Genomic DNA, 27,066 nt, shown 5'->3' with positions numbered 1-27,066 from the left:
AGACCCCTCAGACAGCTAAAATCATCAATGCCATTGCGTGGCTTTCAATTAAATTTAACATTTCACATCTAGAGCACCAGTTTTCACGCTAGTCTAAACAATCCTGCAGTGGACATTTCACCCAGCCACTTTTATTTTGAAATCAAGTCCAACTGGAAGTTTTATTCTCGTTTGCTTAACTCCTTTCTACCTCCACAGGTTCCCCTCCCCTTTTTTGAACTAACCACCTACAATAAGTTTGACAGCTCAGCTTTTTTCCCCCTCCTGAGTGTGTGCTTACACGAAGAGCGGCAGCAGCAACAGATAGCTCGAGTCTCCACCACAGGAGTTACTTTTCCCTTTTTTGTTGCTGTGCGTGCGTCCCTACGTCTCCTGCTGGCTATGAGGAATTTTATGTCTGCGTAGGTTTGGTCACCGCTCCCACTTGGACCTGTTTTTGGGGAGGGGGTGTTTGGCATCGGTGTACAAATAAGTCAATTCATAATTAAAAATATAATATTTTCTTTGTCGGGCGTCGCGAGGGAACTACATTAAACATGTCGAGGAACGCGGAGGAGGTGAACAAGCTCGCTGAAAGTACATACAAGGTAAGCGCTGCTTTCCTATGAAGGTGGGAAACCCAACAGGTGCGAGAGGGAAGAAGTGCCTCCTTAAACTCGGGTTCAACTTTACAGCTTGACTTTTACCAACCTGTTGTAACAGGTGTTATTCATGGACCTCGTGAGGTGTTTGTTTTTTTAGCAGTAAAGTTTACTTGTCGTGTGGGCCTTCGCCTTTAAGTAGTTTACCTTCTTTTTGAAAACACAGCAGAATATATAGGGTGACATATGTTTAGCTTATGGACACTATCACAAGTAAGTGACAGTGTTACAGCAGAAAAAAGACTATTATCACACTTGATTATCCTACCCTGGGGTCTTGCTCTTTCAGGATTCCTGAGCTTTAAGTGTGTTCTTGGTTTACTCAGCATCTCAGCCTGCACTGTTAATGAGTTCAGTGCATTTTTGTCAGCACTTTTTATTTTAGTTTAGAAGCTTCCCGAGAGCTTGTAACTGCCTATTAGTGAGTTGAATCACTGGTTTTGAGAGAATAGCCCCACCCTGGGAGTGGCATTTCCTTTTCCCTCTTTTCCCATTAAATTGCTGCCGTGGTTGATCAGCATCATTTGGGCTGTTCTGTAGTTCCGTGCCAACCAGTAGCCTAATTAACTTTAATTTATTTACTGAAGCGGGAGCTTTTCAAGTGAATTGGTATTTACCACTCCTCCTTATCTTGGATTGTGGGGAAACTGCTCCTTTTAAAGCAATTTTAATAAGTAATCAGTTGCTTTTTTTGTGGAGTCTATGATTTAATTGGGTTTCAAAGAGAAGCCTAACCAATGAAAATGAAACGTTTAACTGAACGTGAGTGGCACTCACCAAATCCCACTAGGCTTTCTGACTTAATGGTCCTCTGCAGTGTGCACGCCACAGGTGGCACAGTAAAGGTGACTGTGTTCAAAGCAGGAGGAGGAAAATAAGGCAAGAAGCTTTCTCTCATGCATTTAGCCTTTTTAAACAGCTCTCATCCACCGGCCTCCTCCAGGGGCTGCCCCCACAGCTCACTGGCGTGGTGAAATGCAGGAAAAAGACTCCAGGTTTAATAATTTAACTGGCTGTGTGTTTTGTGTGGTAAGATTATGCAGCAAGCTCCTTGGCAGCCATCACCTCGGGCTCATTGATATATATATATAAGCAAGACAAGGCTCCCAAAATAGTCTGTTTAAATAATTAGTGGCAAGTTGTGTTTGTTTTTTTTTGGAAATTAACACGATTTGGCTGTTTACATGTTTCATGGACTTTTAAAACGCAGTGTAATTTTCAGCAATGGAAGAACAAGTTCTTCTCTTAATGCATTATTAGATGCTATAAATTAAAGGAAAGGTTACTGAGTCATTTCTTATGAATGCCTGTATCAGCAGGGAGCTGTTACTTACACATTATGTCAGTATGCTGCTGACAAATGTCTGACGTACAAGTGGCTGAACAATGCAAGACTCATGAAACATTGTTTGCCATGGGTGTCTTAAGGAGGTTTTGCTTGTGTGTGCGTGTTAGCTAAGACCTCTCCTATTCTATACTAATCAGAGGGTTGGACTTGACATCTGTAAAATGGAGCTCAGAAAATAAATTTTTTTCCAAGACACTCCACGATGTTGATTAAAGGATGGCGATCACTGGAGACCCCACTTTTATCAGATTAGCCTGTGTGTGAAGTGTTAGAAGGGGGGAAAAAAAGAAAATCTTTTCATGCCCATGTTATTTAATTGATTGTGCATTCTTATTCTCGTATTTATTATTTCTTTGTTGTTTTTGTGCTTCCTGTCTTAAGTTTCCACAGAAGCCATTTGTCAGACATTATCTGTATGCATGCGAATGTGTGCCTGTAGGACATGGTTATAGCTTCCTTTAAACTGTTGTCAGGCTCTAGTGTGACTGCATACATTTCATTCTTTGCCTCATTATTTACGTCTGATGTCACTCTGTCAGTTTGACAGTCACAGTGAATCCTTTTTCTCTCTGAACCCCTTTAGACCGTAATGGAACAGTTCAACCCAGGACTGAGGAACCTGGTCAACCTGGGCAAGAACTATGAGAAATCAGTAGCAGGTGAGCTTTTTTTTTTTCTTTTTTTTTTGCTATTACATTAATAAAAGATTCAGAGTTTATATATTAAGTTAGAGTTGGCTAAGAAATGAAAAATGGCTAACTGGAAGGACAAGTTAGCCATTTTGGAGGAAGGATCAGACAGGTTGGATAATAATGTGGCTATTTGTTACTCTGTGGTGTTCAGAGGGTATTAGGGGCTACTGTGACAAAAATTAATGACAATTTTATCATTTTCCCAGCAATGACCCTGGCAGGAAAGTTGTATTTTGATGCACTGACTAAGATTGGGGAGAATGCTGCAGTTTCTCCTGTCTCCAGAGAATTAGGTAAGTTTCCAAGTTGATCTGTCCTGTGAGTCTCCACTGGGATAAACTGGGGGAAATCTGCAGACTGTGGAGGCAGCTCCCTTTTTCTCAAAAAACTTTCTTCTTTCTAATTTATTCATTTGTATTTTGTTCCCAAGGCAGTCTTTTCATTTCTAATAATAGTTTAAGGATGATTTAATGATCCTCAGCCAGAGCAGATAGATTGTTGTTTAATTAAAGTTGATGGAAAACCTCAGTTGAATAACATTTTTTTTTCTGCAGCAGTCAATGTCATTTGGTATGTGTTGCACACAGATTTGCGGGAGCAATAGGAAAGTGGCCTTTCTGAGTATACAGGTAGATGCAGGTTTGGGTGAAAGAGCAGGAAGTGTTGTAGGTCTGGGGAAAAGATGGGAAATTCTCCAGCTTAAGAAGACAAAGCTGAATTGAGAGGGTGTGTTGGGTATATGACGTGAGGAGAGTGAGGCATGTTACACGTGAATAATGCAGTGCATCTCGAGTTGACTTCCTAAAGTAGCTCACAAGCTTCACTCCATTGCATCTGTTATGTCTGTAGATTTATTCACAAAATGATCAGATGTTTATCACCGGCTTCATTCTAAATATGTGTGTAAACATGGGATAATTGTGAGGAACACAGGAGCTGAATTCATTCAGTGCCAGTTGCCATTTTAGAAATATTAGGTTTCAAGTTTTAACAAAGTGAATTTAAAAGTCTTAAATTAAATTTTCCTGACCTTGCTGATCGGGAGCGTATTTTCAATTTAGCAGGATTTGCCAGTTCTAAAGTGCATCTGACATCAGTTTGAGAAATGTGAGAAATGGATCATTAATTTATTCACAAGTCAATGAGATGACCCAGTAATCACAAGCTAAAGCAAGTTAATATGTATGCCCTTCAGTCGCTGGTCTAAATCCTTCTCAGCCCCATCTCATAAGACGATGAAGCACAACCTTGCCTCTACACCTGCAAAGCCTCATAAGAAATCAGAGGTTTGCAAAAGATATCCACAAGACACTTTGTGCAATATAACTAAAATTAATTTAGAAAAAAATTAATGAAAGGAACAACCGCTATTCCCTGGTTTATTGTTTCATGATGAAAGAGAGCAGGGTAATGTTTGAACCTCTCTTTATCACTAAAAAACAAAACCCAGGGAGCGCTCTAGCTCGAACACATCAGAAGTTACCCACTGATTAATTCCAGCACAGTTCTTGTGATTTTTATGTATTACTTTGAGTGTGATAGGCTTGGGAATACACTGTTTGTTCATCGTCCTACGTTCTTCTCTAACTCCCCAGGCTTCGGTTCCCCTGAGCTAATTTGTAGTCCAAAGAAGTCTGGCATCCTAAGTCATTGTCACTAGTGTCACACTTTGATTTAACCACTGTACGCCTCGCATCTCCCCTGCTGATTAGTAGCAAAACTGCTAATTAAATTTAGCAGCACAATGGGAAGTGCCACCTGGTGTCAGTTTCCTGGCACAATTAAAGTGATACTCCACCCAAAAAAAAAAAGAAACACCCTGTGCACACTTGGCAAGTGGCTAGAAAAGTAAGCCTTTGAATCTTCAATAGCCTCCTTGAATTCACAGTGGCACATTTTTACCATAAAATATTGTGGCAACAGGTTCTTCTGATGTTTGCATCCTTAAGGCTGGTTTAGAATTGCAAAAATACAATATTGATATAAAACATTCTGGTTGGTTCATCTATAACGATGAACTTATTTTATACTGTGTACAGACTGAGCATGTGTATACTGCAATTTAAGACCATCTGTGATCTCGCCACATTGTACACATGCATTTTCTTGCAAACATAATCAGTTGGTAGGATCCCAGCTATGATTGGCCAATTAATCAGTCAAAAACTGTTGTAATAAACTCAGTTTTCAAGATTAAATACTCAAATCAATAGTTTTAATGTTCTCAAATTACCCATTTTATTTCTCATTTTGATGTTTCGGGCCTATAGACGGGTGATTAAACGATTCATAAAAAAGCAATCCTCCCTTTAATTCAAAGTAACATACCCACTAATCTCCTCATGTGTGGCATAGTGTGATCTCATGACGGATCAGTTTATTCTGAGTCATTATGCTGGATTATGTAGAGTGGTGGGTGTTCATCTAGTTTAATGAACCAGGCTTGAAGACCCAAATGCATTGTACTTGGAGTCTGTACTACACGCTTCTATAAATAGTCAGGATCTTCAATTTGTGTCGTGAGTTGTTGTCAGGTTCGTGAGACATTGTCTTAAGTTGTAATAATTAGGGAGACATCTTCTACAAGAAATGTGGCATTAAAGTCTACACATCTTCATCACGAGGCTGCTCATGCTTGTAGTGAAGCTGCTCTGTAAGAAACATGAGCTCCAGTGACAGATAACCAGAAACCTGATACTCTCGCGAGGCATTAGAGCACCGGTGCACCTCGTTCTCCCGCCCCTTTCCTTTATCTCTCCCTCCACTTCTGCCAGAGTTCAAATGTCAACCTTTTTTTTTTTTTGTTTTGTTTTGTTTTCTCATTCGAACGCTCAGGTTTCTGACGTTTGGTCAAACAAAGAGCAAGAATTAACATGTAAAGACCAGGTTGTCCGGATGCAATAGGATTAGAACGTGCTTAGAATTAGCTCTTTACATCATCTCGTTGTACTCCTAGTCTTGATGCTAGAAACAGAAATGCACAGGGAACAGTGAAAAGAACCGTAAAACTGCTGCCTAAAAATTGGAACGGCAAACAGCCTGTAAGACATCTTGACTGTGCCACATTTCATTGTCCCCCAAGAATTTAATCTCATCCTATCTTGTCCTTTTGCAGCAAAAAGGGTATTTATAGATTTTTCGTGGACATAGACACACACACAGTGACTAGTGTTCAAATGGCACCAGGCCCACTTTACATAATCCAAGCATGTTTGCATGCTGTGTCAGGTGGCTCTCATAGATGCCAGGATTATTTTGTCCACAGTCAAAAACGGTGGAAGAACTGTGGGCCTTTTTTTTTTTTTTTTTTTTTTTTTTTTTTTTTTTGCAGGCTTCTGGGAAAATGCAATAAAGTGCTCAGTCTTCACAGAGCCTCTCTACAAACACAGACATTGCCTATCTGTCTCAACATATGCAATTGCGAAAGACAAAGATTGTTTTATGTCATGTGGGACATAAAGCAATTGTATCTCATCAGAGACAAAAAGGGATTTATTTAAATCGATGGTGGTTGGGTTGGCTGGGTTTATCTCTGTGGTTTTGGTTGGGTAATGATGGCACATTGCTTTTAGAGTTATCCTCATAATGATACACTATTGCCCTCACACCTTGCTCAAAAGAGTGCACCTGTTGCCGAGCAACGTTTTGTGTGGTCTGTGCAACAATAAACAAATGAGTGAGAACTGCTGGAAAGAAACTGTGATGCAATCTTTATGCAGTTATTAATATGAAACATTTACGTAACATCGTTTTCTGAATTTTTTTTGAGGTATGTTTATGACTCGACTTATACGCCTTACATGTAAACCAGTCTGTCTGGTGTTTGACTCAATACCACACCTGTTGACATTTTTAAGATTATTCTTATTGTAAAATGAGGGGACTTTAAGGTTGGGACAGTCTTAGGCCCCGTTTTATTTTAAATCTAGCATAGCCTTTCTAAACTCTTTTTCTTTTGCTGTGTATTGCCGTATCCAGCACTACTACATTGTCATTTCTTCTCTTATACTTATTGTAGTACCTTTTTCTGCATCACTATTCATCTCCTTACCATAGTTTTCCTCCCACCCTTACCCTGCCTGCGCTACCCCTCAGCCTCTTTTATTCTGCTCTGTCAAAGGGCAGATTTACTGGGATGAGCAGAGTCTTTATCTGCCGAGCTGTTTGAACTGCAGCAGCCAGTCTCACTGTGAGGCAAGGTGGAGCAGGCAAGGTGTGGAAAGATGGAGCAGGGAAGGGCTGTGTTTACATACTGATGAATGTACAGGTCAGAGTGTCTGCAGGCATATTGAAAGGCTGTCAAGGATTTGCGCAGTGCATTTGTGCACGTCAGAACACAGTTGAAAGACGACAGCAATTTTTTATTTTTCAAACCTTGGTGTGTGTGCTGTTTTTCCTACTGATCCATGTGCTCCAGTATGGGTCTACTGCTCTGTAAACCAAACAAATAACAAATCTAGATGAGGACTTGATGAGTAAAGTATTTATTCTATGATGATTTAGCTTGTCTGTTTGTAACACACAAACTGGAGGTGTTTGTATCCTGAAGCAGAAGCCACTGAATCTCTACAGTGGCTTCTGGTTACATCATTATCAATACTTATATGTACAGTACAGCTGTATTTGTTGGCTGCAGCTGCATGGGAATCAGCACCCATGGGAAAATGCTCAGTGTGGGAGAAGATGCAGCGTGCATTTGTTGAACGTCTTGTAATCTTGTGTTGGCAAATCCACTGATGTATCCCACATCTATGCTACAAACAGAAAATGTACCCGACATATGCTGAGCATTATCTTGAATTTAAATTGCTGTTGGATGTAAACTAAGGATGTCTTACGAATAACTTGTGTTGATGAGACTGCACACAGATTATTCATTTTCTAAACAAGTTAGTTTATCTGTTTTGACATTATTGCAGAAAGAAGATGACAAAGAATGCTGGCTAAACAACCAAAGTGACCATCTGTGTAAACACAAGTTATTACAATAATTGGCCCAAGACAAATTTATACACACACACATTGTTATTCTGTGTCTACCCATCATCTGAGAGGTGTTGAAAATAGTGATTATCAAAGGACTGCACCAGCCAAACACACACACCCATGCAGATTTCAGTCTGTGAGCAGTATTATCCAGAAGGCAGTATGTTACAAAAGCCTTTTTTTGCACATGAACTCTTGGCAGTGTCAGAAGAATGAAGTGCAGAAATTATCTTCAGTTGTCCTTTTTTCTCACATCTTGCACAGCAGAAAAAAGCCTGCGTGAGATACTCCGTTTGAGTTAAAGAGCTGGGACCTGCCTGGGTAGACCAGTCTCGTGGGCACAAAATAGGCACAGGCTCAGTTTCAGTCAGCTGGCAGGTTAAAGACCACGTGCACCTACAATCAATAATATCCAGAAAAGTCAAACCTCAGTGCTTATGTGTAAACAGCAAACCAGACTCAAGACAGTTTGTAGCCTTTCTTGTTAGTAGAGTTACTGCTATTAGTTTTGCATAATGCTTGGCTTTGGGTACTAAGCAGTACTATTTGAATGCAAAGAAGTTGAAGGGAAATCAGTCTTCAGTGGAGCTGCCAATACTTTGCTTATTTGTTACTTGAAACCACCTATTTACTTTTAAAAGTAATTTAAAAAAGTAAGGAATAACACCTAAAAATTTCAAACTTGTCTAGTAGAAGAAGAGGTAGTACAATTTTTATCTCTGGGATGTGGGGACACACCAACAAGCATGTAGTTATTATGCTCTGTATTGTGCTCCGTAATCCTAATTTGATTGTTTTTAGGAAAAACAGGTTATGATTTGTGGCAGCCTGCCATCTGAGCTCTTTTTGATTTCCTGAGCAGCAAGTGGTCCCGTTTGGTTCAGGCTCCATATAGAGTTTGTTTTCATGCCAGTGAAGGAAATCCTACATCACATCTGTAGCTGGTTACTTTTTTGGTTAAAAAAATATTAGATACTGTCAGGCTTATAGGCTTATATATATTGTCTGTGCTTTGCATTATGGCTATCATTGTACACTTTAGTGAAATATCTTTAGATAATGATTTTCTGTACAGTCGAGGCAAAACTTTCCATCTTATAACATTAACCTGTATGCCATCTTTCCCCCTCCCTTCTTTTTTTGCACCTGGCAGGTGTAGTACTGACAGAAATCTCAGAGGTCCACAGGAACGTTCATCTTGAGCTGGAGGAAAACGTGAGTCTTGAATATGTTTTTTCAAATGTATACATGTTTTGTTTTATGTTATCGAATTAATCTTTAATTGTATTGCCTCTCCCAAACGCATGCTTGTCTCACTCTCTGAACCTGTTTCTCAGACCGCGGTGGAATTCACTAACCGGCATTTAGTGGTGCGCTGTCAGCAAACGGTTCTTTTTTATCCTTCTGCTGCTGTTGATAGACACCACCTTATCTTCCTACCCACCTACAACAACTGAAGTAGCATCATGAGCAAGAAAAACATGAAACATTAGATACAGAAGGAAAACAAATGGCTCTGGGTCGTAGGAGCAGCTGGGGCTTTATCTCGTTGCTGAGAACAAGCAGGTCCTAACATGTCCTGTCCTGTACCAGCTGGGGCAGTTACAGTTTGATTAATTAAGTATGAGCATTGTGTACGCTCTTAGCACACTAACACCACGAAACGGTTGCACGGACTACTTTATTAATCTTTTGTTCAGTTTTGAAGAACATGTTGTAAATGTTTATTATGTAAAGGTTGCAAAATTTCAGTTCACTTTGTGTTTAGGTAGCATTGAAAAAGACGCCATCGCTTTGTTGGAACTTGCAAATATCGGATATTTTAAGTGAAAAAAATTAGCAGAATTTTATGTATCATATTTCACTACAACACAAGCATTCTTAAAATTTAGATGTTTAAAACCTTTTAAAAAGATCACAATGTGTTGGGCGCATTATTTTTATTGAATGTTGCACAAGTTTTGTCCTTGGGCAAATAAATAATGCTAGTGCCTGAAAGTAAACCAGAAAACATGAACATGACGCAGAAAAGTTGGGAGGCACTCTTCTGAGACATTGTTGCTAACGGCATCAGTGGGTGGGCTCAGTTGTTAATGGACTCGAGTTTATGACTCACAGCATTAATTCAGGTCAGAGAGTCAGAGTCTGATGACTATGTGTTATGTATACTACAGTCCCTGTGGTCATCTATATGTTTTCAGTGATGGGGTCTTCCACATCATTGATCTGCTGCGTGTGGGTGCAGACACTGCATCACAACAAGGGGAGCGCTTTGACTCCCTCACACTAATGAGAGGGAGAGAGCTGGAGAGCAACTGAGAGAAGACTGTGGGCATTCCCACGCTTTGTATCTGACTCATTCATAAGCGCAACCTTGGACTTGGTTCTCGCCCCCGCACCGACACACTTTAAATGATCATTCTCCATTTTTCTCCATGAGACTTGCAGCATTTTCCTTGTTTTCTGCTGACAGCAAAGCTTGACAAACTGTAGCCCTCCATCTACCCATCAAGTTTATAATAACCAGTGTGTCTTCCTATCCTCTCTTCTCTCTTGTCCTTCCTCCTCCTCTTCACCTGAAGTTTAAGAGGTTCCACAGAGACATAATAGCTGAGCTGGAGAGAAAGACTGACATGGATGTCAAATACATGACAGTGAGTAGTTTTTTCTGTGTGCGTGCACAACTAAGTTTGGGTTTGTTTTTGTTATCACTGGCTTTTGTGCTACATTTTACATTTTTATTCAGCAACTACATGAAGTGAGGGAGAAGCAAAAATAAAATGGAATAAAAGCCTTTGAATTGGTTTTTAATACAGGATCAGCAGGTAAAGAGGACGTAGATGATGGTTTTTAAACCGTGTTGAGTTGAAAAATATGAAAAGCAATCCTTTTTATGCACTTGATGAACTATAATCTCGTTCTGTGCAACAATGCAGGAATTTTTTTGTGACTTCAGTCTTTGAATTGGGCATATGTCCTACTGAAAGGGTTATTATCAGCACAACACAGGACAAAGAAGGGTCTATTTTCTGCAGTACTGCAAGTCTGTGCTCTTTCAGAGTGATGTTTAGTACTCTGAGTCTGTAAATGGATCTACATGACTGTGCAGAGGTAGCTGTAAGCAACTTTACGTTTTATTTATAATAAAACAAAGTTATTTCTCTCTGATGTTCACTTTGCACTAGTGCCATATAGCAGATGGATCCAGCCTAACACATCATCACAGATGTTTTAGCAAATGGTTTACATTGCAAATCAGCTTGCGTAGTTTACTGCATAGTGTGAAACATGACTTTGTACTGGAAGATTTTTTTTAATATATCCAGGATATACTGCAAACTTGACTGTGGATACATTTTGGCAGTTTTCACCATTTTTAAATTTTAAATGATTCATCCAGTTATTCTTAAAGTTCACAATTTCTCCTTATTATTGCTACCCAAGATGGTTCTGACAAATCTCATCAGGTTGGTGTTGCAGCATTTACATGAATCATTCTTCTGATCCAGGCCACATTTAAAAGATACCAGATGGAGCACAAGATGAAGCAAGATTCTCTGGAGAAGTCCCAGGCAGACCTGAAGAAGCTGAGGAGAAAGAGCCAAGGCAAGAATGCGAACAAGTACGAGAACAAGGAAAGCGAGGTGAGACGAACTTAAAAAAAACAAAAAAACAACTCCTACAGACACATGACACATCGTACACACATGCGCTGTCTTTGACACACGTGGGCGTGTTCATATAACGACACTCATTCACAAACCTTGACACCTGAAACTTGGAGCCAGAGTAGCAGAAGTTACTGGCAATATGTGAAGCGTCTGGTCTGTGCAGTTGTGCAGAAGCTCCTTGTTTGTTTGTTTTGGCTTCTTTTATCTTCTTCAAGAATACACCCGCACAAGGTCCCCTTACACCAGCTTGTTCTACCCGCATGTCCACTTATAAAAGTTGTCAAACATGTGCACAAACAAGAAAGCAAGCAAGCAAGCAAGCACCAACTCTTCAGGCTATAGAAATATCTGCACAGACTTGCAACTTGACATTTGATTAGGAAACGCTAAAGTTAACCAGGCCACTCTTTGAGAAGTGGAGATGTTAAGCTTTATTGTTGATCCAGTATGAAACTTGAGCTGCCTTTCTAGTTTTATCTCAATGCACATCAGGTTATTGTGCTTGACTTTATTGCACTTTTTTGTCTTGTTATGTATTTAATGTTTTACAAGGGCCAAAAGGTTTAAAAGTGTGCTTTTATTGTCTTTTTAAATTATGACCATTTCTCTGTTGGTATTGCGTCTTACCCGTGATCTGTGTGTCACAGTTACCTCAGGTGCTTTACGTCATTGATCTCGATTAATCACTGTGGAATATTAAGTCATTATAACAGGTTAACTCTGTTATTACATGGTGCAACCACACCCTGGCAGTGACGCTGCTAAGTGGAAAGTGCAAATGAGTTAAACCTCAGAGTTACCTCGACCTATGAGCATACCAACTTAGTCTTGCATAACCTGCCTACCACTGATCCTGCCAGGCAGCTTATTCGCCTGCGCGTGTGTGTGTGTCTTTTTGCATATTTAAAGATTTGTGTGTTTTGTCAACAAGGTCTACTTTACTGAAGGCTGATAAACTGCATAGTTAAAGGAAGAAGGAGAAAGAGACCTAAAAAGGAGTTTCACACTTTAATAGAGGAGTGCACTAACATAAATACTTGATTTTATTTTCGGCTTTAGCTTCTGCCTCTGCCTACACTTGACTTGTCATTGCCCAGAATTATTTTCTTTATTATAAAGGAGAGAGAGAGAGAAGCACAAGAAGTTGTGCATTTTATTTATTTATTTATTTATTTATTTATTTATTTTTACAAGATATATGAGCTTGAATCGTACAGTAGTCTTTTTTAGTGAAAGCATACGAGGAGCTGGAGTAGAAGTGATTAGCTGTTTAAGTACTTTTTTAAGCACTAATGTTAAAAATGATACATGTAAGGAACTGTATTTGATATTTTTCTGTCAAATATCATAGTAAGCCAAATGTCCTTGGGTTAGGTTGCGGACTTTTAGTCAAAACACATTTGATAGAGTCACGAAGCTCAGTGAAGTTGCCAAGGACATTGATTCACATTTGTATTACATTTTAAACAAGTTAGTTACAGCCCTGGATTTTTGCTTTCACCATGAAATGTCAGAGCAAGTTAAATTATCTAAGAAATTACAGCTTGTTTTAGAGCCAAGCTTCTGTGTGAACACAGTTGATGATGAACTCCACGTGCCCTGTGGCTTTATAGAAATTTCAGGCTTGCTTCCTCTTCTCCCTTATTATGAATTCTTCTGTCACCTCATTCATTCTTTTGTTTTCTCATTCCTTTGTCTCTCACTTTACCATGCTCCATTTCCTCTTTCCTTTTCACCTTACTGCTCTCTCACCTTCCCACCAAGTCGCAAGTCTTGTGCCTACTTATCTGATTTAAAGCCAGGTATGCGGATTTAGAGATCCAACAGACACCAAGTTGGGCTGGCAAGCAGACGGTGTGTCAGGACTTGGAGACGGGAGCTTACAGGAGTAGATGATTCACCAGACACCAAAGATTCTTCAAAGCCAGGGAAGGATCTGACAGAAGACGGAGAAGATAAAATTAAAAATAAATAAATAAATGAACTGGGAGTGCTGTCACAGCTGTCAGACACCTAATTAAAAGACTCTCCCAAAAAAGTTGCTGCACATTTTACTTTATGTACACAAGGATTGCAAAGATTGAGATTTGTATCAAAGCCTCTTAAACCTCAAAGAGCAGAAAGTCAGAATCATCTGTTGGGGAGGTGTGTAATTTTTTTTTCTTTTTTTTTTTTTTTTTGTTTGGTTATCTCTGTTGCGATCCTCTGCAATACTCTTACCTCCCTCACCTTGTAGTTCTCAGGATAAACATAGCTTGTCCATAGCAACAGGGTGACTGTGGTGCTGACAGATGTAAAGTGATTAAGAGGGTGTGTGTGTGTGTGTGTGTGTGTGTGTGTGTGTGTGTGTGTGTGTGTGTGTGTGTGTGTGTGTGTGTGTGTGTGGAAACTGCATTTTACACTCCCCTTTTACTTTTTCCCCTCACCCAGTGATATGGCGTATTAGTAGAAATTCTGCCATCCACTGCCATGCTTGTGGAACAATATTCACTCTCTGTTTTTCTCCTTCTCTGTGCTGCCCTTAAGTCATTTTGTATTTTTAGCGTGAAACTAAACAGCAATTTACAAACGACACAGAATGATTTGTTTCATGGGCTGTAGTGGAGTTATTAATACTTCAATTCATCTAACTGAATTTAGTGTTTCTGCTTTTTTTTTTTTTTTTTTTTTTTTTTGCAGTGTTAATCAGTTTGTTGGAAACAGTGTTGTGGATCATGCGGGTTGTACTGCTCACTCTATTTTTCTCACCTAGAAAAGACTGTGCATTGCAGTTTTACTGACATGCACAGGTAACGCGTGTCAGAAAAACCACAGTGTAGAAGCAACAGAAAATGGCACTCACAAAATACTGCAGATTTGTAATTTGTATAATAATCTGTCTGTACTGTAGAAATATATGCAGGTGCTTTTCAAAAATCCCCAAAATGTACTAAAGAAGTCAGTTAATGCATTTGTGTTTGTGTGGACTCCATTACAGTTTTCTAGCTGTGCTTCATTATATTTTATTATATCCTTCATTATGATACTAAAAGATTAAAAACTTAAATGGCTGCATTAAAATGTGCCCTCACAGTGAACAACTGGTCAGTAGCAAGAACAGTTTTAGTAAGAGTTTTATTTCTGCACTTATTTGTGTAGGTGTGAGTATTTGCTTCTGAAATTTGCATATGATTGTTTGTTGAAATACAGACACAAAGGTAAGCCTGTTATCAGATTTTCTGGTATCGATGGAGGAAATTAACAGATCTAAATAGATACGTTTGTGCCTGACACGAAAGCATAAACAAACAGGAAGATTTTCATTTGGTCAGGAAGACCGGCGACTCTGTTTGGAAAGGGCAAAATGGTATTACCCCATATTTGTTCATAGTCTAGATAAGCAGAAGAAATTATGTTTATTTGCCTTTTTGTGTGATTTTTAATAAGCAGTATTGTTGGTTTTTAATTATGAGGTCATGTTATTGTGCATTTTAACTTACTGATACAGTGCTACCAAATAGTGACCACTTTTCTACGTGCAGAATGTTTTGGGGAATAACATGGATTAGAAGTGCACTGTACCCAGCACAGGTTTGTGGTAAATAAAGCCTTCAGCCATTTGTGGATTTATCAAACATGGACAGAGCTGTAAGAGCTGAATAGAGAGGGTGTGTGCAATGCATTAACAGCCGTTAGAGGTGTGACACTTCCAGTCAGTTGGATGAGAAATGGCTCCCACAAACTTTGACCCCCCAAAAAAGAGATAAATTAAGGAGCATGAAGAAGTCAGGAAACGAAGGCAATATTAAAAGAAGCCGTTTCGTTCAGATTGTTGTTCTAACACTGTTCACTTCATTACATTTCAGTGATATCAGCATTTACTAGAGTAGTGAAAGTGAAACTGAATATTTTAAATATCTGAATATCTGGTTCATTTGCATGGATCCCACATACATGGACACATCAAATCCTTTCAGTAGCTTTCTGACCTTTTTATGATCCCAGACTGTCAGTGTAGATAATGCAGCCCTCCCTACTGTTCTGCCCTTTCACTAAACATCAAATACAGCACAGACTGTCAATAAAATAAGATCTAAACTAATAATACTTGTCCTCTGCACAACACAGATTAGAATATTGACAAAGGAACCCTGGTCTTTTTATACATTTTGCCCTTGTTGGGTTTTTTCTTTGTGGCTCAACAATGACTGTGTCTAAATGGCTGTAAACCATGTGCATAGGAAGATAAGACCTTGATTTATTCAAGGTGGTTGTTTGGAAGGCACAGCACAGTTCAGACCTGCTGAATCTGATCTGTTCAAAGCTAATCATCTTTTCACTTATGTTTGCATAGATGTGCATTTGTACACAAAACAATTTAAATGTTGTCCATGGTTTTTAATGTCCACTTGCATGCATGTTTGCAGTGTCTAGAAACGTTGGCAAGCCGACAGATGGACATGCAGTTGTTCGTCGCTGATGGCTGTAAGGAGGCTCTGCTGGAGGAGAAGAGGCGCTTCTGCTTCCTTGTGGACAAACACTGCATGTTATCCTATCAGTTCGCTTCCTTCCATGACAAGGTAGACAAAGTCCTGCTCTTATTATGTTGGAATCAATCAAACTCTAGTCATATTATATTGCTGGTTCAGCCAGAAGAATTTATTCCGAAACCCACAATCTCTAGAGCCTCAATGTATCACGTTGCCATAGTGATAGAAATGTTGCACTCCTTCTACTGATTACTCATGTTTTCTTTTAATATCTTTTCTTATTTCCACGACTGCTGGATAGGCCAGAGACATACTGTCGGAAAAGCTGAGCACCTGGCAGGACCAGTGCAAAGATGCCACCAATATGCCCGAGAGTGTTTTGTCAATGATTGAAGGGCTGCGTAAGCCAGTTCCCATCACACCACTGCCCTCTCCGTCCCCGTCACGACACAGTGTGGTATGATCAAAGTGGCAATCCTAAAGCTTGTTCTTGTGCTACATGTGTTGCTGTCTTTCATACTGTAGTATGTTTTTTGTAGTACTTTTTAGATAAAATATCATTGCTACGTAATGGAAACTTATCTCAGACGATTTCCGAGTGTCTCTCTGTGTAGGTCTGCTTACCAATCTTGACAAGATTTAACCTGTTACGTACAAGGTTGTTTTTTTAGCATTGCTGTCAAATGGGGAAAAGTAACAGGAAAAAAACAAACATCAAAAAACTGATAACTCATATTTGCAGATAGCCTCTGCAATGAATATGCCATGCTTGGTGATGTCAAGGTTATAGAAGTACCTTATATACTGAGGCTACCGTGCTGACACTGAATATTTAATCATATTTATCTTTCTATGTTCAGACTAAATTATAAGGATACTCACAGAGTGTATCTTCCAAGGACAGTTTTTGCAATTTTAAAAAATATTATCCAGATCAGCCACAGAGTTTAATGGGTTCTTCATCTGCCTACACTTCACCTTTCCACCTTGGCAACTTATGTAATCTTGCTTAAAAAAAAACGTATAATAATGATAATGGCAGTGATCGCAGACCCCGACTTTTGCCTTGGTGGAGTAGTTGAATGATAAACATTTGTCTGTTGGACCCGACATTTTCTAACTGCTTAGGGTAGTAATTCTTGGGCATTTGTTTAGCTGTTACTGAGGCTGCTGCTGCTACTACCTCCATGTTTTGACAAAAATTCCTTTTTTTATTTTTTGATCTTTTATTTTATTTTTTATTTTTTTAAAAGGAGAAAAGTAACCTACTGATTTCACAAATACAGCCACCATATCGCTAATGTTTTCATTCATTGCACTGTGGCAGAACATATCTACTCCCCCGGCACCACCTAAGAAAGCTGAGCCCAGCCGTTTGGTTAATATGTTCAACCACGACAACAACCCCACCGCTGCAACCACTCCTTCAAGCAACAGCACAGGTATTGCGGCAGGTATTTTGACAATTGTTTTCATTTAGCACTTTACACTGTGCTTTTATGTCCTCAAGTTTGTGCTTTTCAAACAGATGGTTTTTGCAGGTGTAATGCAAGAGCCATCTGTTTGTTCCTGAAATGCGTGTCTCCTTTGTGCTGCATGGAATGATGACATTTGCTTCTCTGCGCTAGAAAATGTTATTCCATGATGAGCTGCATGAAATAAATGTGGATGTCTCAGTCGGTTGCCCCTGCACTTAATTACCTCAACAGCCAATGGATAATTTATCATGACTTTATGTGCCGGGTTCCCAGAGAAACAATCCTACTGACTTTGCCAGCCTTTTTTACTTCTCCTGAATTATGACCATGAGGTTGACATTTGTTGTTCAGAGTAAAATATGTCAACAGCTAATCTGCTAGAGACGTTTGGTGTCACTTTTTATCTATCAGGTCATGCTTTAACCCTCCTGTTATGTTGGTTTCCAGGAACACCAATTATGCTCCTGGGTTAATTTGACCCGGGGCAAATTTACTCATCCAAAAGTGTCAAACACTGGCATTGATTATTTTACAATTTTCTTTTATAATTTAGATTTTTTTCGTTTTCTGTAGTGATGCAGATGACATGTGACATCTCTTCTGTTCTGGGTCAATCTGACCCGCAACATAACAGGAGGGTTAAGTTTATCTTGTACGTTAGATTATGTCTAAATCCAGCAGCTGTAATTGTAATTTCTTTAGTTTCAGTTGCACTTTTTGTTGAGTACTATTAGGCAAGGTCAGTAACCATAGCAGCTACTGTGACCATGTTAGCAAGGCTTTATATTCTTAATCGTGCCTTGTGTTAACACTGCTTTCTGCTTCTTTCTTTTCTTTTTCCTTTTTTTTTTAAACTTCCTTCCTCTCTCCCAGACCACGGGAACGGCGAGGACAGCAATCTCGCCAGGTCTGTCTCTGTCGCCACAGGGCTCAACAATATGGTGAAGAGACCACGTGTGCGCACCATCTTTCCCCATACTGCGGGCAACAATAACACACTGCTGAGCTTTGATGAGGGAGACATCATTGTCCTGCTCATCCCTGACGAGAGAGATGGATGGATGTATGGTGAAATGGAGAAGAATGGAAAGTGAGTCTAACTACGTGTGATGAATTTATACAGACCAGATATGTGATATGAAAAATTATAATCACAGATATGGGGGAAGGCTTGTGCACACACTGTGCTGTACATAGGGGCCCGATTAGATCTGTGACACATGCAGTCACTGTTGAGATGTAATTCAGCTGGCTTTAAATGTCTTTAAATCCTAAGAAGAACTCTGTATCATCATCACCTTCTTCCTACTGCCTCTGTCAAAAATTCATGCCGTATTCCCGTGTCCTCCTAAGAATCAGGTGATTAATAGGAGGTGGAATTCACTGTCTTAACTGGCCAGATGGTCCCTCGCCTGATTGCTAGGCTGACCATGTATGAGCACACACAGCTCCAGGCTTGTCAAGTGATGCCTGTGCTGGAGAAGTCACTGATAAGGAAATCAAAGTAAAATATGGCCTGAGGGTGGGATGTACGATAGCAGACTGGAGTGAGGTGGAGGGAGAAGTTCAGAGCACCACCTGCTCCCCCACACAGATAGACACCAACCAAGTCCACTCTCCCCAGGTCTCTTGTGCATGACTTTTTAGACAAGGATTTGATCTGAAGCCCTTGAAAATGTGTTGTTTTTTTTTTTTTTTTTAATCATTCATCGGGTTTGATCTTTATTGCTATCAAGGGAAATTACATTACAAATATACCCAGAAAGATTGATCAAGGGCATAAAAGAATCATTTCTGAGTAGCTTTCAAAAATGAGGCTGACACAAAGTAAAACTTTGGTCTTGATGCCTCGCTGCTGCAGGTGGGGCGAGCTGAAGCGCCTAAAGGCTTAAAAAGTGTATATCGTCATGTTTATCAGAGCACAGCATCAGACAAGATGGGCTTCATGTTCCACAGGAGGTTCGGCTTTGATGCTTTTGGTTCTCTCGCTGGGCTTCTGCCTTTGTCTCATATCTGCTTTGATACTGTATCCCAGCAACTCACCAGGACTGTTTCAGATATGGACTCTATTGATGGACTGAGAGATTGAATTCCAGCAGGACTGAGAAATTTAATTCCAGGGAGTGAAAAATCTACTGATAATAGAGCAACATTTGTCAAATAATGACATTTGACTTCTGTGTGTGCATTTTGTTGGCATGATTCCTAAATAAATTATCCAGTCACAATCATTAGAGTTGAGCTTTCTTTTCCAGGAACAGCTAGTAGTGTACACTCTTGACAATCGGTACTTGTAAACTGTCCTTGACTGAAATCAAGTAGTCTCAGTGGCTAGCGTTAACAGTTATGGTTGAAACAAGCACGAGTTCTCTGTGGAAACTTTTCCTTAAATAAACAAGAACAGTTATTCCGTGTGAATGGGTGAAATTCATTTTCCAGTAGGTCTTGACTCTTTACTTTTTTTTTTTTTTTTAACTGCAAGTACACTGAGGAAATACCTATTCTTCAAGTTAGTGCAAATATTAACATCCATCCACACAGAGGGAGGGGCAGATTGATCAAATACTGATTAGGAGTAATCTTTCTGCATAATAGTACAATGACAGGGAGTCCTTGGTCTGAACTTGGGATAGGGAGAAGCTGCTGCTTTTTTTTTTTTTTTTTTTTTTTTTTTTATTCAAATGTGTTTCAGAACTGAAGTAATCTAATTTTTTATTATTAAGGTAAGAAATTTTTAGCATAGCGTTTAGAAATTAATTTTGCAATAATGAATTTTTTAGTCTTTCATTATGTTCTTTGGAGTCAGGTTTCATTTAGACATCTGTGTGTGTGTGTGTGTGTGTGTGTGTGTGTGTGTGTGTGTGTGTGTGTGTGTGTGTGTGTGTGTGTGTGTGTGTGTGTGTGTGTGTGTGTGAGGGGGGGCTCAAACTGTTGCCACTGAAACCTCACAGGTCTCTGAAATTCTGGCTTAGTCGTGACTCATTTATTAAATCAGTGAAAATCTAATTCTTTCTGCACAAACTCTATTATGTTGCACCTCGACGGGTTCAATAGAAGACTTTGTCCACAAGATCTTTTCTTCATTTGCGTCATCGGTTTCCTTTGAGGGAAAATAACCTGTCTCAGCCTGAAATCTTTGTTGTCAAAGATGAAATCCTTCAAAATAAACCAAAACTGTGATTGAAGTTGCACCCTTTAATGCTCTCCCTCTTTGCAAATAACAAGTGACAGATTCAACCTGTTTGCTGGCATAGTCGCCTTGGGCATACATTCAGACTGTGTATACAACAGTAAAGGCAACTGCAATGGATCCTGCTCCTTTATCTGGTTTCTGTATCTTCTCGATAAGAGATGGAGAGAGCCGCTCAGGAGAGGGCAGTGCAGGCAGGCTCTTCACCGATCACTTGGAGAGTCCTTCAACTGAGCTGATAACGACCGCTGATGCAATCCTCTCTAAGTTGCCTGCTGTGTTTCTTTCTTTTAGGAGGGGCTGGTTCCCTTCATCTTACTGCCGTGCTCTCACTGAGACACTCGTGAATAACAACAGGTAAGGAGAAGCCACATTCCAGCTAACACACACAGACCTGCAGGTCTCATATTGCAGCCAGCTGTATTGTTGGAAGTATTTCCTCTAGTTGGCCGTGATAATCTTTACAGTTCTGTGAGGATTCTCCCATTCCTTAACCTTTGATTCCTGCTGTTAAGCATTCTGTCTTTGTTTTTATTTCTGTTATTTATTCATTTATTTATTTAAATGATGCTTGTGTTGTTCCTGACATAATAAATGTTTCAAAGCCTCTGATAAAACTTAAGTAATTTGTGATCAAATGATTCCTGTGGAGCCCTTTTTTTTCCTTTCTTTTATTTAATGAATCAAAAATGATACTTTTCACGCAAGCCCAGCAAAATATCAGGAAACAGGATGCTGTTTGCTGATGACTAGATTTTGCTGCTGATGAAAGAGAGAGAGAAAAGGTTCAGTCGACTCCAGGCTTTTTCTTCAAAGAGACTAATCCCTGTTGGATTAATTTATTAGATCTTAATGTGCGGCACCTCCCACAGAGAGGCTGCCAGCCAACTACTACCACCACTCCCGGAAAGTGAAAATTTAAACTATAACCAGAACCTGGGGACAGAACACACAGACATCCACATCCCTCTTCTTTTGTCCATATTAGGAATTTCAATTAGCCACATTCAATCTGTATCGCTCAACTATAAGTTTAACGTCAACATTTAAGCCGGTAACCCTAACCCATGATGCAGCCGCTAAAAAAGAAAATGCAATACTCACATATGCCTGGAGACTCACTTGTGATGAGTTTCATTATGTAGCTACTTAATTTCTTCACTTCTTTGACTTTTTACCATCTCTTATACTGCCCTCCTCTTCCTCTCCAGTGAGCCCGCTGCCCCGTACCGCAGCAGAAGTGTGGTTAACCTCCACCACCAGGACACGGAAACAGACGAGGCAACCATGGTTCTCCCCCCAGCAGATTACAGCGACATCCCGCAACGCAGCACAAACAACAACACCTCGTCTGCCAGCGCCATCACCACAAATAGCAATCACCATCACTCCCCCACGCCCTCTGTAGCCTCCTCGTCTGATCACAGCACGGTCAGTTGGCGATTTGGTTTGTGCGCTCTTCTTTGTCTGACATGTTGGTGTTTTAAAAAGAGAACCACCGAGTCATAATGTTGTGATATGACTGGCACTATGAGGCTACATCTCACCTTATACCTGCTGCATAAAGGCTGCTGTACCCTCAACTGTTTTACTGCCAGTGACAGTGCGTGTGTATGTAGGTGGTGTCAGATGAGCTTTTCATGTGTGTCCTGGAAACCTGACCACACTTTAATATAGTGCGAGTGTCGACTGATGTAGACAATGAAGGAAAAAAATGTAATTGTTAAGACTCGCGGACAGTTTTACACTTTTGAGCTTTTCAAAAAGTGTAAAGTATGGGATTATTTTCCTAATATTTAGTCTTATTTTTAAGACAAAGTATGTGTGCCAGCAAAATAAAATTAAAAAATGAGGGACTTTCCTATTTCCGGGTTGAGAGACACATGTATAAAGTTTATTTAGTTACTGCAAATGTAGGTTCTGATGCACATCCTCTGTGATCTCACTCACAGCATAAGTCTAAACGGGATAAGTAGTAATAGATGCTAAATATATCCACAACCTGAAATGCATTTTGAATATGCACCTTGGTGTTCTGAGGAAATAAAGTAAATATTGAGTCTAAAAAACTGACTTTGTATCCAAAGTTGTAGTCCCACGGCTCACCTTCACTGTTTTGTTTTGTTTTTTGTGGGTGAGCAGAACACAGCTGTAATGATTGTTATTGTTAGGATAATCTCCAGGGTGCTGATGATGGGTCTCTGGGTGAGGCTGCTCTAGTAAGAGGCATTCACATTGAATTGAAAATTAGGTCTTATCATCTAGGGTGATGGTGCACACATGCCATGCTCACAAAACGTATAGATAAAAGAAGCTTTTTTTTTTTTGTATGCAGACAATGTTTTTTAAAATATTAATATTATTTCATCCATCTCTGAGAGTTTTATTTCTTACCTTGCCAATGTTCTTACATTTGCATGCCATGCAAAATGGCAGGCAAATTGTGGTTTGGTTCTAGGAAAGCCTTTTTGTTCCCGTCTGCTGGTTGGATGTAAATGCATTGTGGTATGTATGGGTTAAATGCGCATGACCTGTCTGCACAATGACTTACACAAGCTCTGTATATGCTCTACAACCATCTTTACTACACCTCTCTGACATTGCTTGTCCAGATAAATTGTGCACTTAACCTTTCATATTGGTCAGCCACAGTTGGATATGGACTTTGCACATATTTCTTTTCCTGCACATTCACGTTTGTTTACAATGCAAAACGTAGAATTCAAAGCTGCACATACACAGAAAAATATCTGCTCAACATGTATTGAATATTCACACACAGTCATGTTTACTTTAACCTTAACTGTAGCTTGTTTTCAAAGGTCCTAAACGTCTTCACTTTACTTGTGTGACCCACTTCACAAGATTTCTTATTGCGTCGTCCCTTCAGAATAGATCTGCAATGACTTAAGTTCAAACCTGTGAACACATTTCTTGGGTTTTTTTTGTTTTGTTTTGTTTTTTTGATTTTCTAAAAATGACCATCAAAAGTGTTTGGTTGTATAATTCTGATATTAGATATTTGACCACTCTTCTTTGTAGCATTTATTTAGATTGATTTCCTGGCAAAGACCCATCATTTATGCATCATCCACAAGTTTTCCTACCTTAACCATTGGGAAGGTCTTTCTCGAAGCACAGAAAGTACAGATATCTTAGGTTTGTTATTGTGGCCACATAGCTCAATTTTGATCATAAAAATTTTTTGCAGAAGTATTTGGCTTGTCCATGTGGGCAGTCAAGCCTGAAGGTTTTGATTTTGGAGCAGAGGCTTCTTTCTTGGTCGGCACCCTCTCAGTCAGTTTTGATGTCCTTGGCTTTTCCCATTGTTCCAAGTATTGGTCAAACAAATTCTTTTAATGCTCCAAAGACACAACAGTTGTAGTCAATCATAATCCCTAACTTAATACGCCTTAACCATGTCAAGTTATCATAGAACTTTCACCACCACTTATTAAAAGATGAAGTGGGTGTATGTATATATTTGAGCCTGTATGTCTTCTTTTGACCTGGTGTGGATTAGAGATGATCCAAAATAAACCCCAGCTTTTTTTCACCCAATTCTTGTTTTTAAAGTTATCAAATATGTTGTACAACTATTCCACCAGTTCCAACAGCTGAAAGAAATCATTAAAAGCCTAAAATTTTCATGACATTAATGCGCATGATGAGTGTGTAACTTCTGACCACAACTGGACATGGAAGATCAGGCAAGCAAACAGAACACAAACAAAATAAACACAGCCGCCGTGGCTATTCTGTTAGGTTGATGTTTGACCCACTTAAAGGTCAGGTGGCAAATGGAGATACTCTTCTCCTCCTTGCCTGCATTTATTATTAACCAGTCACTTTGGTCAGGGCCTCAGGCTGACTTACACTAGTGGGACCAAATGTTAGTGTGTGTCCATTGTCAGTTGTATCAGTCTACATCCTGGCTCTGCATTATGGTGGAATTCCACTCTGGGTGAACCCGATATCCACTATCCCTCATTGTCAATTCCTTCATTCTTTCACTCAATCATCATTCACATATCTGCCTCTTTATCGTTTCATCCTCGTGCCTTTCCTCCCTGCTTTACATGTCTCCCACCATTTCCAGGATAAACAGGGTTCACTTCCAGGGAAGTTTATTCCTTCCTAGTGACTCACGAACCCTTGCCATAACTTTTCAAAACACAGACATATGCAGGATCCCAGAATAGACTCGCGTGTGGGAAAAAGTTCTCTACAGCTACAGCAGATTATAATACTCGGCGAAAAAGTGGGCGGCTGAGGTTGTGTGTTGGTGTGCGCACATGTTTATGCATGCGTGTAAAGTTAGTTAGCAACTTGGGGCTGGAACATTCATGAATATTATTGCCATAATGATGCATACTGCATCAGTCTGTGTGGTTATCTCAGGTAATTACCTCTGAATAAATTTCTTGGCACTGTTGGTATAAACTAGATGTTTTTCTTGGGTTATTTTTTTTCTCTCTGCTAGTTCATAATTCTTTTTTTTTTACATAGCACCATGGCTTAAAGCCTGTTTGTATTTCCACATTCTTTCTCTTGCTTGATGTCAACAAACTGGTTGGAGTCTGTATCAGCAAAGCCTGTTTTTAAATGATGTTGGTTGGTCTAGACAAGGAAAGGTGAGAGAAAAAGACAAGAGATGTAGGGGGAGGTGGGGTTTCTGGAATGTTCTGTCATTATGAGTTTAAAAAAAGCACCCTCACTGGTTTGTTTGGGTGTGGGAGAGATAAGATGACAGCTAACAGTAATGAATAGAGTGTAGATGCAGAAAGAGCGAGAATATGATCTGAAAGATTGAGATCTACAGAGAAAGTTGAACTGTAAGAGTATCAGGGAAGCCGATACTCATAGCTGACTGAACTCTGTGTTGTCCGCTAGCATATTGTGACTCTGTGTTAGTGCTGGATATATTAAACCTTAATCCAGGACCTGGTTTAAGGGAAGTTCCACAGAATCTTATTTAGAGGATAAATTATTGCTTTTCTTTTAAATAAAGGCTGATCCTTTTTGAAGTCCAGGTAACCAAGTTATGAAACTGCTGGGCCTCTGTGGAAATGAGATGGGTAGTGTCAAGACTGAAGCGCCCTGGTCAGGAATGTCGCTCAATCGGTCCACTACTGACCTCTTGTGGAGTGTGTTGAGTACTGCAGATTGAAGGCCAGAAGGCACGTTAAATCCAGGACAGTGGATGTTACCAGGAAGACGAACAAAAGCAAGCTACAGTTTATAAAACCACTACTGTGTAAAAAATAAATAAATAAATAAATAAAAAAAATAACTCAATTACTACTGCTACCTTTACTTTATAGAGAGCAGTAAATCGTGTAGTGTAACATGATCGTATTTATTAAAACAACCAATCACTTTTCGGGGCTATGGAAAATATATTAATTTTGTTGTGTATATTTTAGAGGGCACTACCAGGGTCCACAAAATAGGTAGTTATTCCCATAATTGTTCACCCAACATGGAGTTTTGTTTAAAGTTTTTGGTTTTGGTTTCGTTTTGTTTTGTTTTTTCCAAACTGCAGTGTAAGAAAATGTGTCACCACATTTAACTTATTAAAAACATATAAACATTTGTGCGCATGTGTGTTTACAATATTTGTGCAGCTGGGGTTCAGGTACATTTTTCTCTATACTGCCAACATGATCATCATGACTTTTTTTGTTGTTTGTTTTCATGCAAAGTCACAAATGTGCAACCAAGAGTTCTGTGATGTTAATAAAAATATGTTAGTATCTAATAAGGATCCAAATTTTTATTAGATGTGAGTAATGATTCAGCTATAAATCTGTTAAAGGAGTTTATGGGTGAACCCTTCCAGGCACCGAGCACCTGTTAAGACACTTGCATTCACCATGGCTTGTCATAAGAAAACTTAGCACGGTTCATTGTGCTACAGACTTGAATTTCCAGCAGATCCAGGTTCCAGACACCATCTTGTGACATGAGGCATTAAATTGTTTTCAGTCCGGTGTGTTCAATCCTTCAGCTGTGGAAAATATGTGTTAAATTCTCCTAGAAATCAAACGAGTGTAAATACAAACGCGGCGATAAATCGCCGAGGCATTAAAAGTGCAAATGTGTCACGGTTTTGTGTTTGGTTGGGCTCGTGACTCGCATGTGACAGTATACATTTCTGTTTCTCCTCCACAGGTGAGTCAGCCTAATGGCACCGCAAGACCCCCGCCAGCTTTCCTCGCGTAAGTCTCATAAGAACATGAGCGAGATGATTTGCTTTTCTGTCACTCGGACGTAAACTCATCATCATCTGCTGCATTTTTCACAGGGGAGGGAACCCTTTCGCCACAGTCAGGCTCCGTCCAACTGTCACCAACGACCGCTCCGCACCAGTCATCTGATCTGTCCACATTTCCACCCACACTCAACTCCCACAAACCCTTGTCAAACTTCCTGTGTCATCTTACTGTCCAGCAGCTTCTCCTGATTTGGATGAAAATAAACTGATATGGAAGTACTTTGGGACCATTTTGTTTACTGAACAGATCCACATATATTTATGAAATTTATATATATATATATTTTCTATGTCTATTTTTGCCCTTCTTTGGT

The 27,066-nt window shown here is 39.6% G+C and overlaps 1 protein-coding gene across 2 annotated transcripts; it reads left to right on the top strand.

The window, feature by feature from the left end:
- The first annotated feature begins 523 nt into the window (after window positions 1-523).
- baiap2l1b (BAR/IMD domain containing adaptor protein 2 like 1b) lies at window positions 524-26,997 on the top strand. Of its 2 annotated transcripts, none has more exons than XM_063470629.1 (14): window positions 524-587; window positions 2,573-2,648; window positions 2,888-2,974; window positions 8,821-8,882; window positions 10,250-10,321; window positions 11,177-11,311; window positions 15,745-15,897; window positions 16,109-16,264; window positions 17,135-17,249; window positions 18,159-18,375; window positions 20,770-20,832; window positions 21,687-21,906; window positions 26,650-26,696; window positions 26,783-26,997. In XM_063470629.1, exons 1-14 carry the CDS (start codon window positions 537-539, stop codon window positions 26,853-26,855), a joined length of 1,527 nt encoding a protein of 508 aa, XP_063326699.1. In that variant the 5' UTR covers window positions 524-536; the 3' UTR covers window positions 26,856-26,997. The 2 variants fall into 2 exon arrangements, with proteins under 2 accessions (XP_063326699.1, XP_063326698.1); XM_063470628.1 differs by having other exon boundaries at window positions 17,135-17,261.
- Window positions 26,998-27,066: the final 69 nt, after the last annotated feature.

Source organism: Pelmatolapia mariae, linkage group LG4 (assembly GCF_036321145.2).
Source record: "Pelmatolapia mariae isolate MD_Pm_ZW linkage group LG4, Pm_UMD_F_2, whole genome shotgun sequence".
Classification (NCBI taxonomy): Eukaryota; Metazoa; Chordata; class Actinopteri; order Cichliformes; family Cichlidae; genus Pelmatolapia; species Pelmatolapia mariae.
The sequence above is the reverse complement of the archived record's forward strand: the minus strand, read 5'-3'. Positions and strand labels throughout refer to the sequence as shown.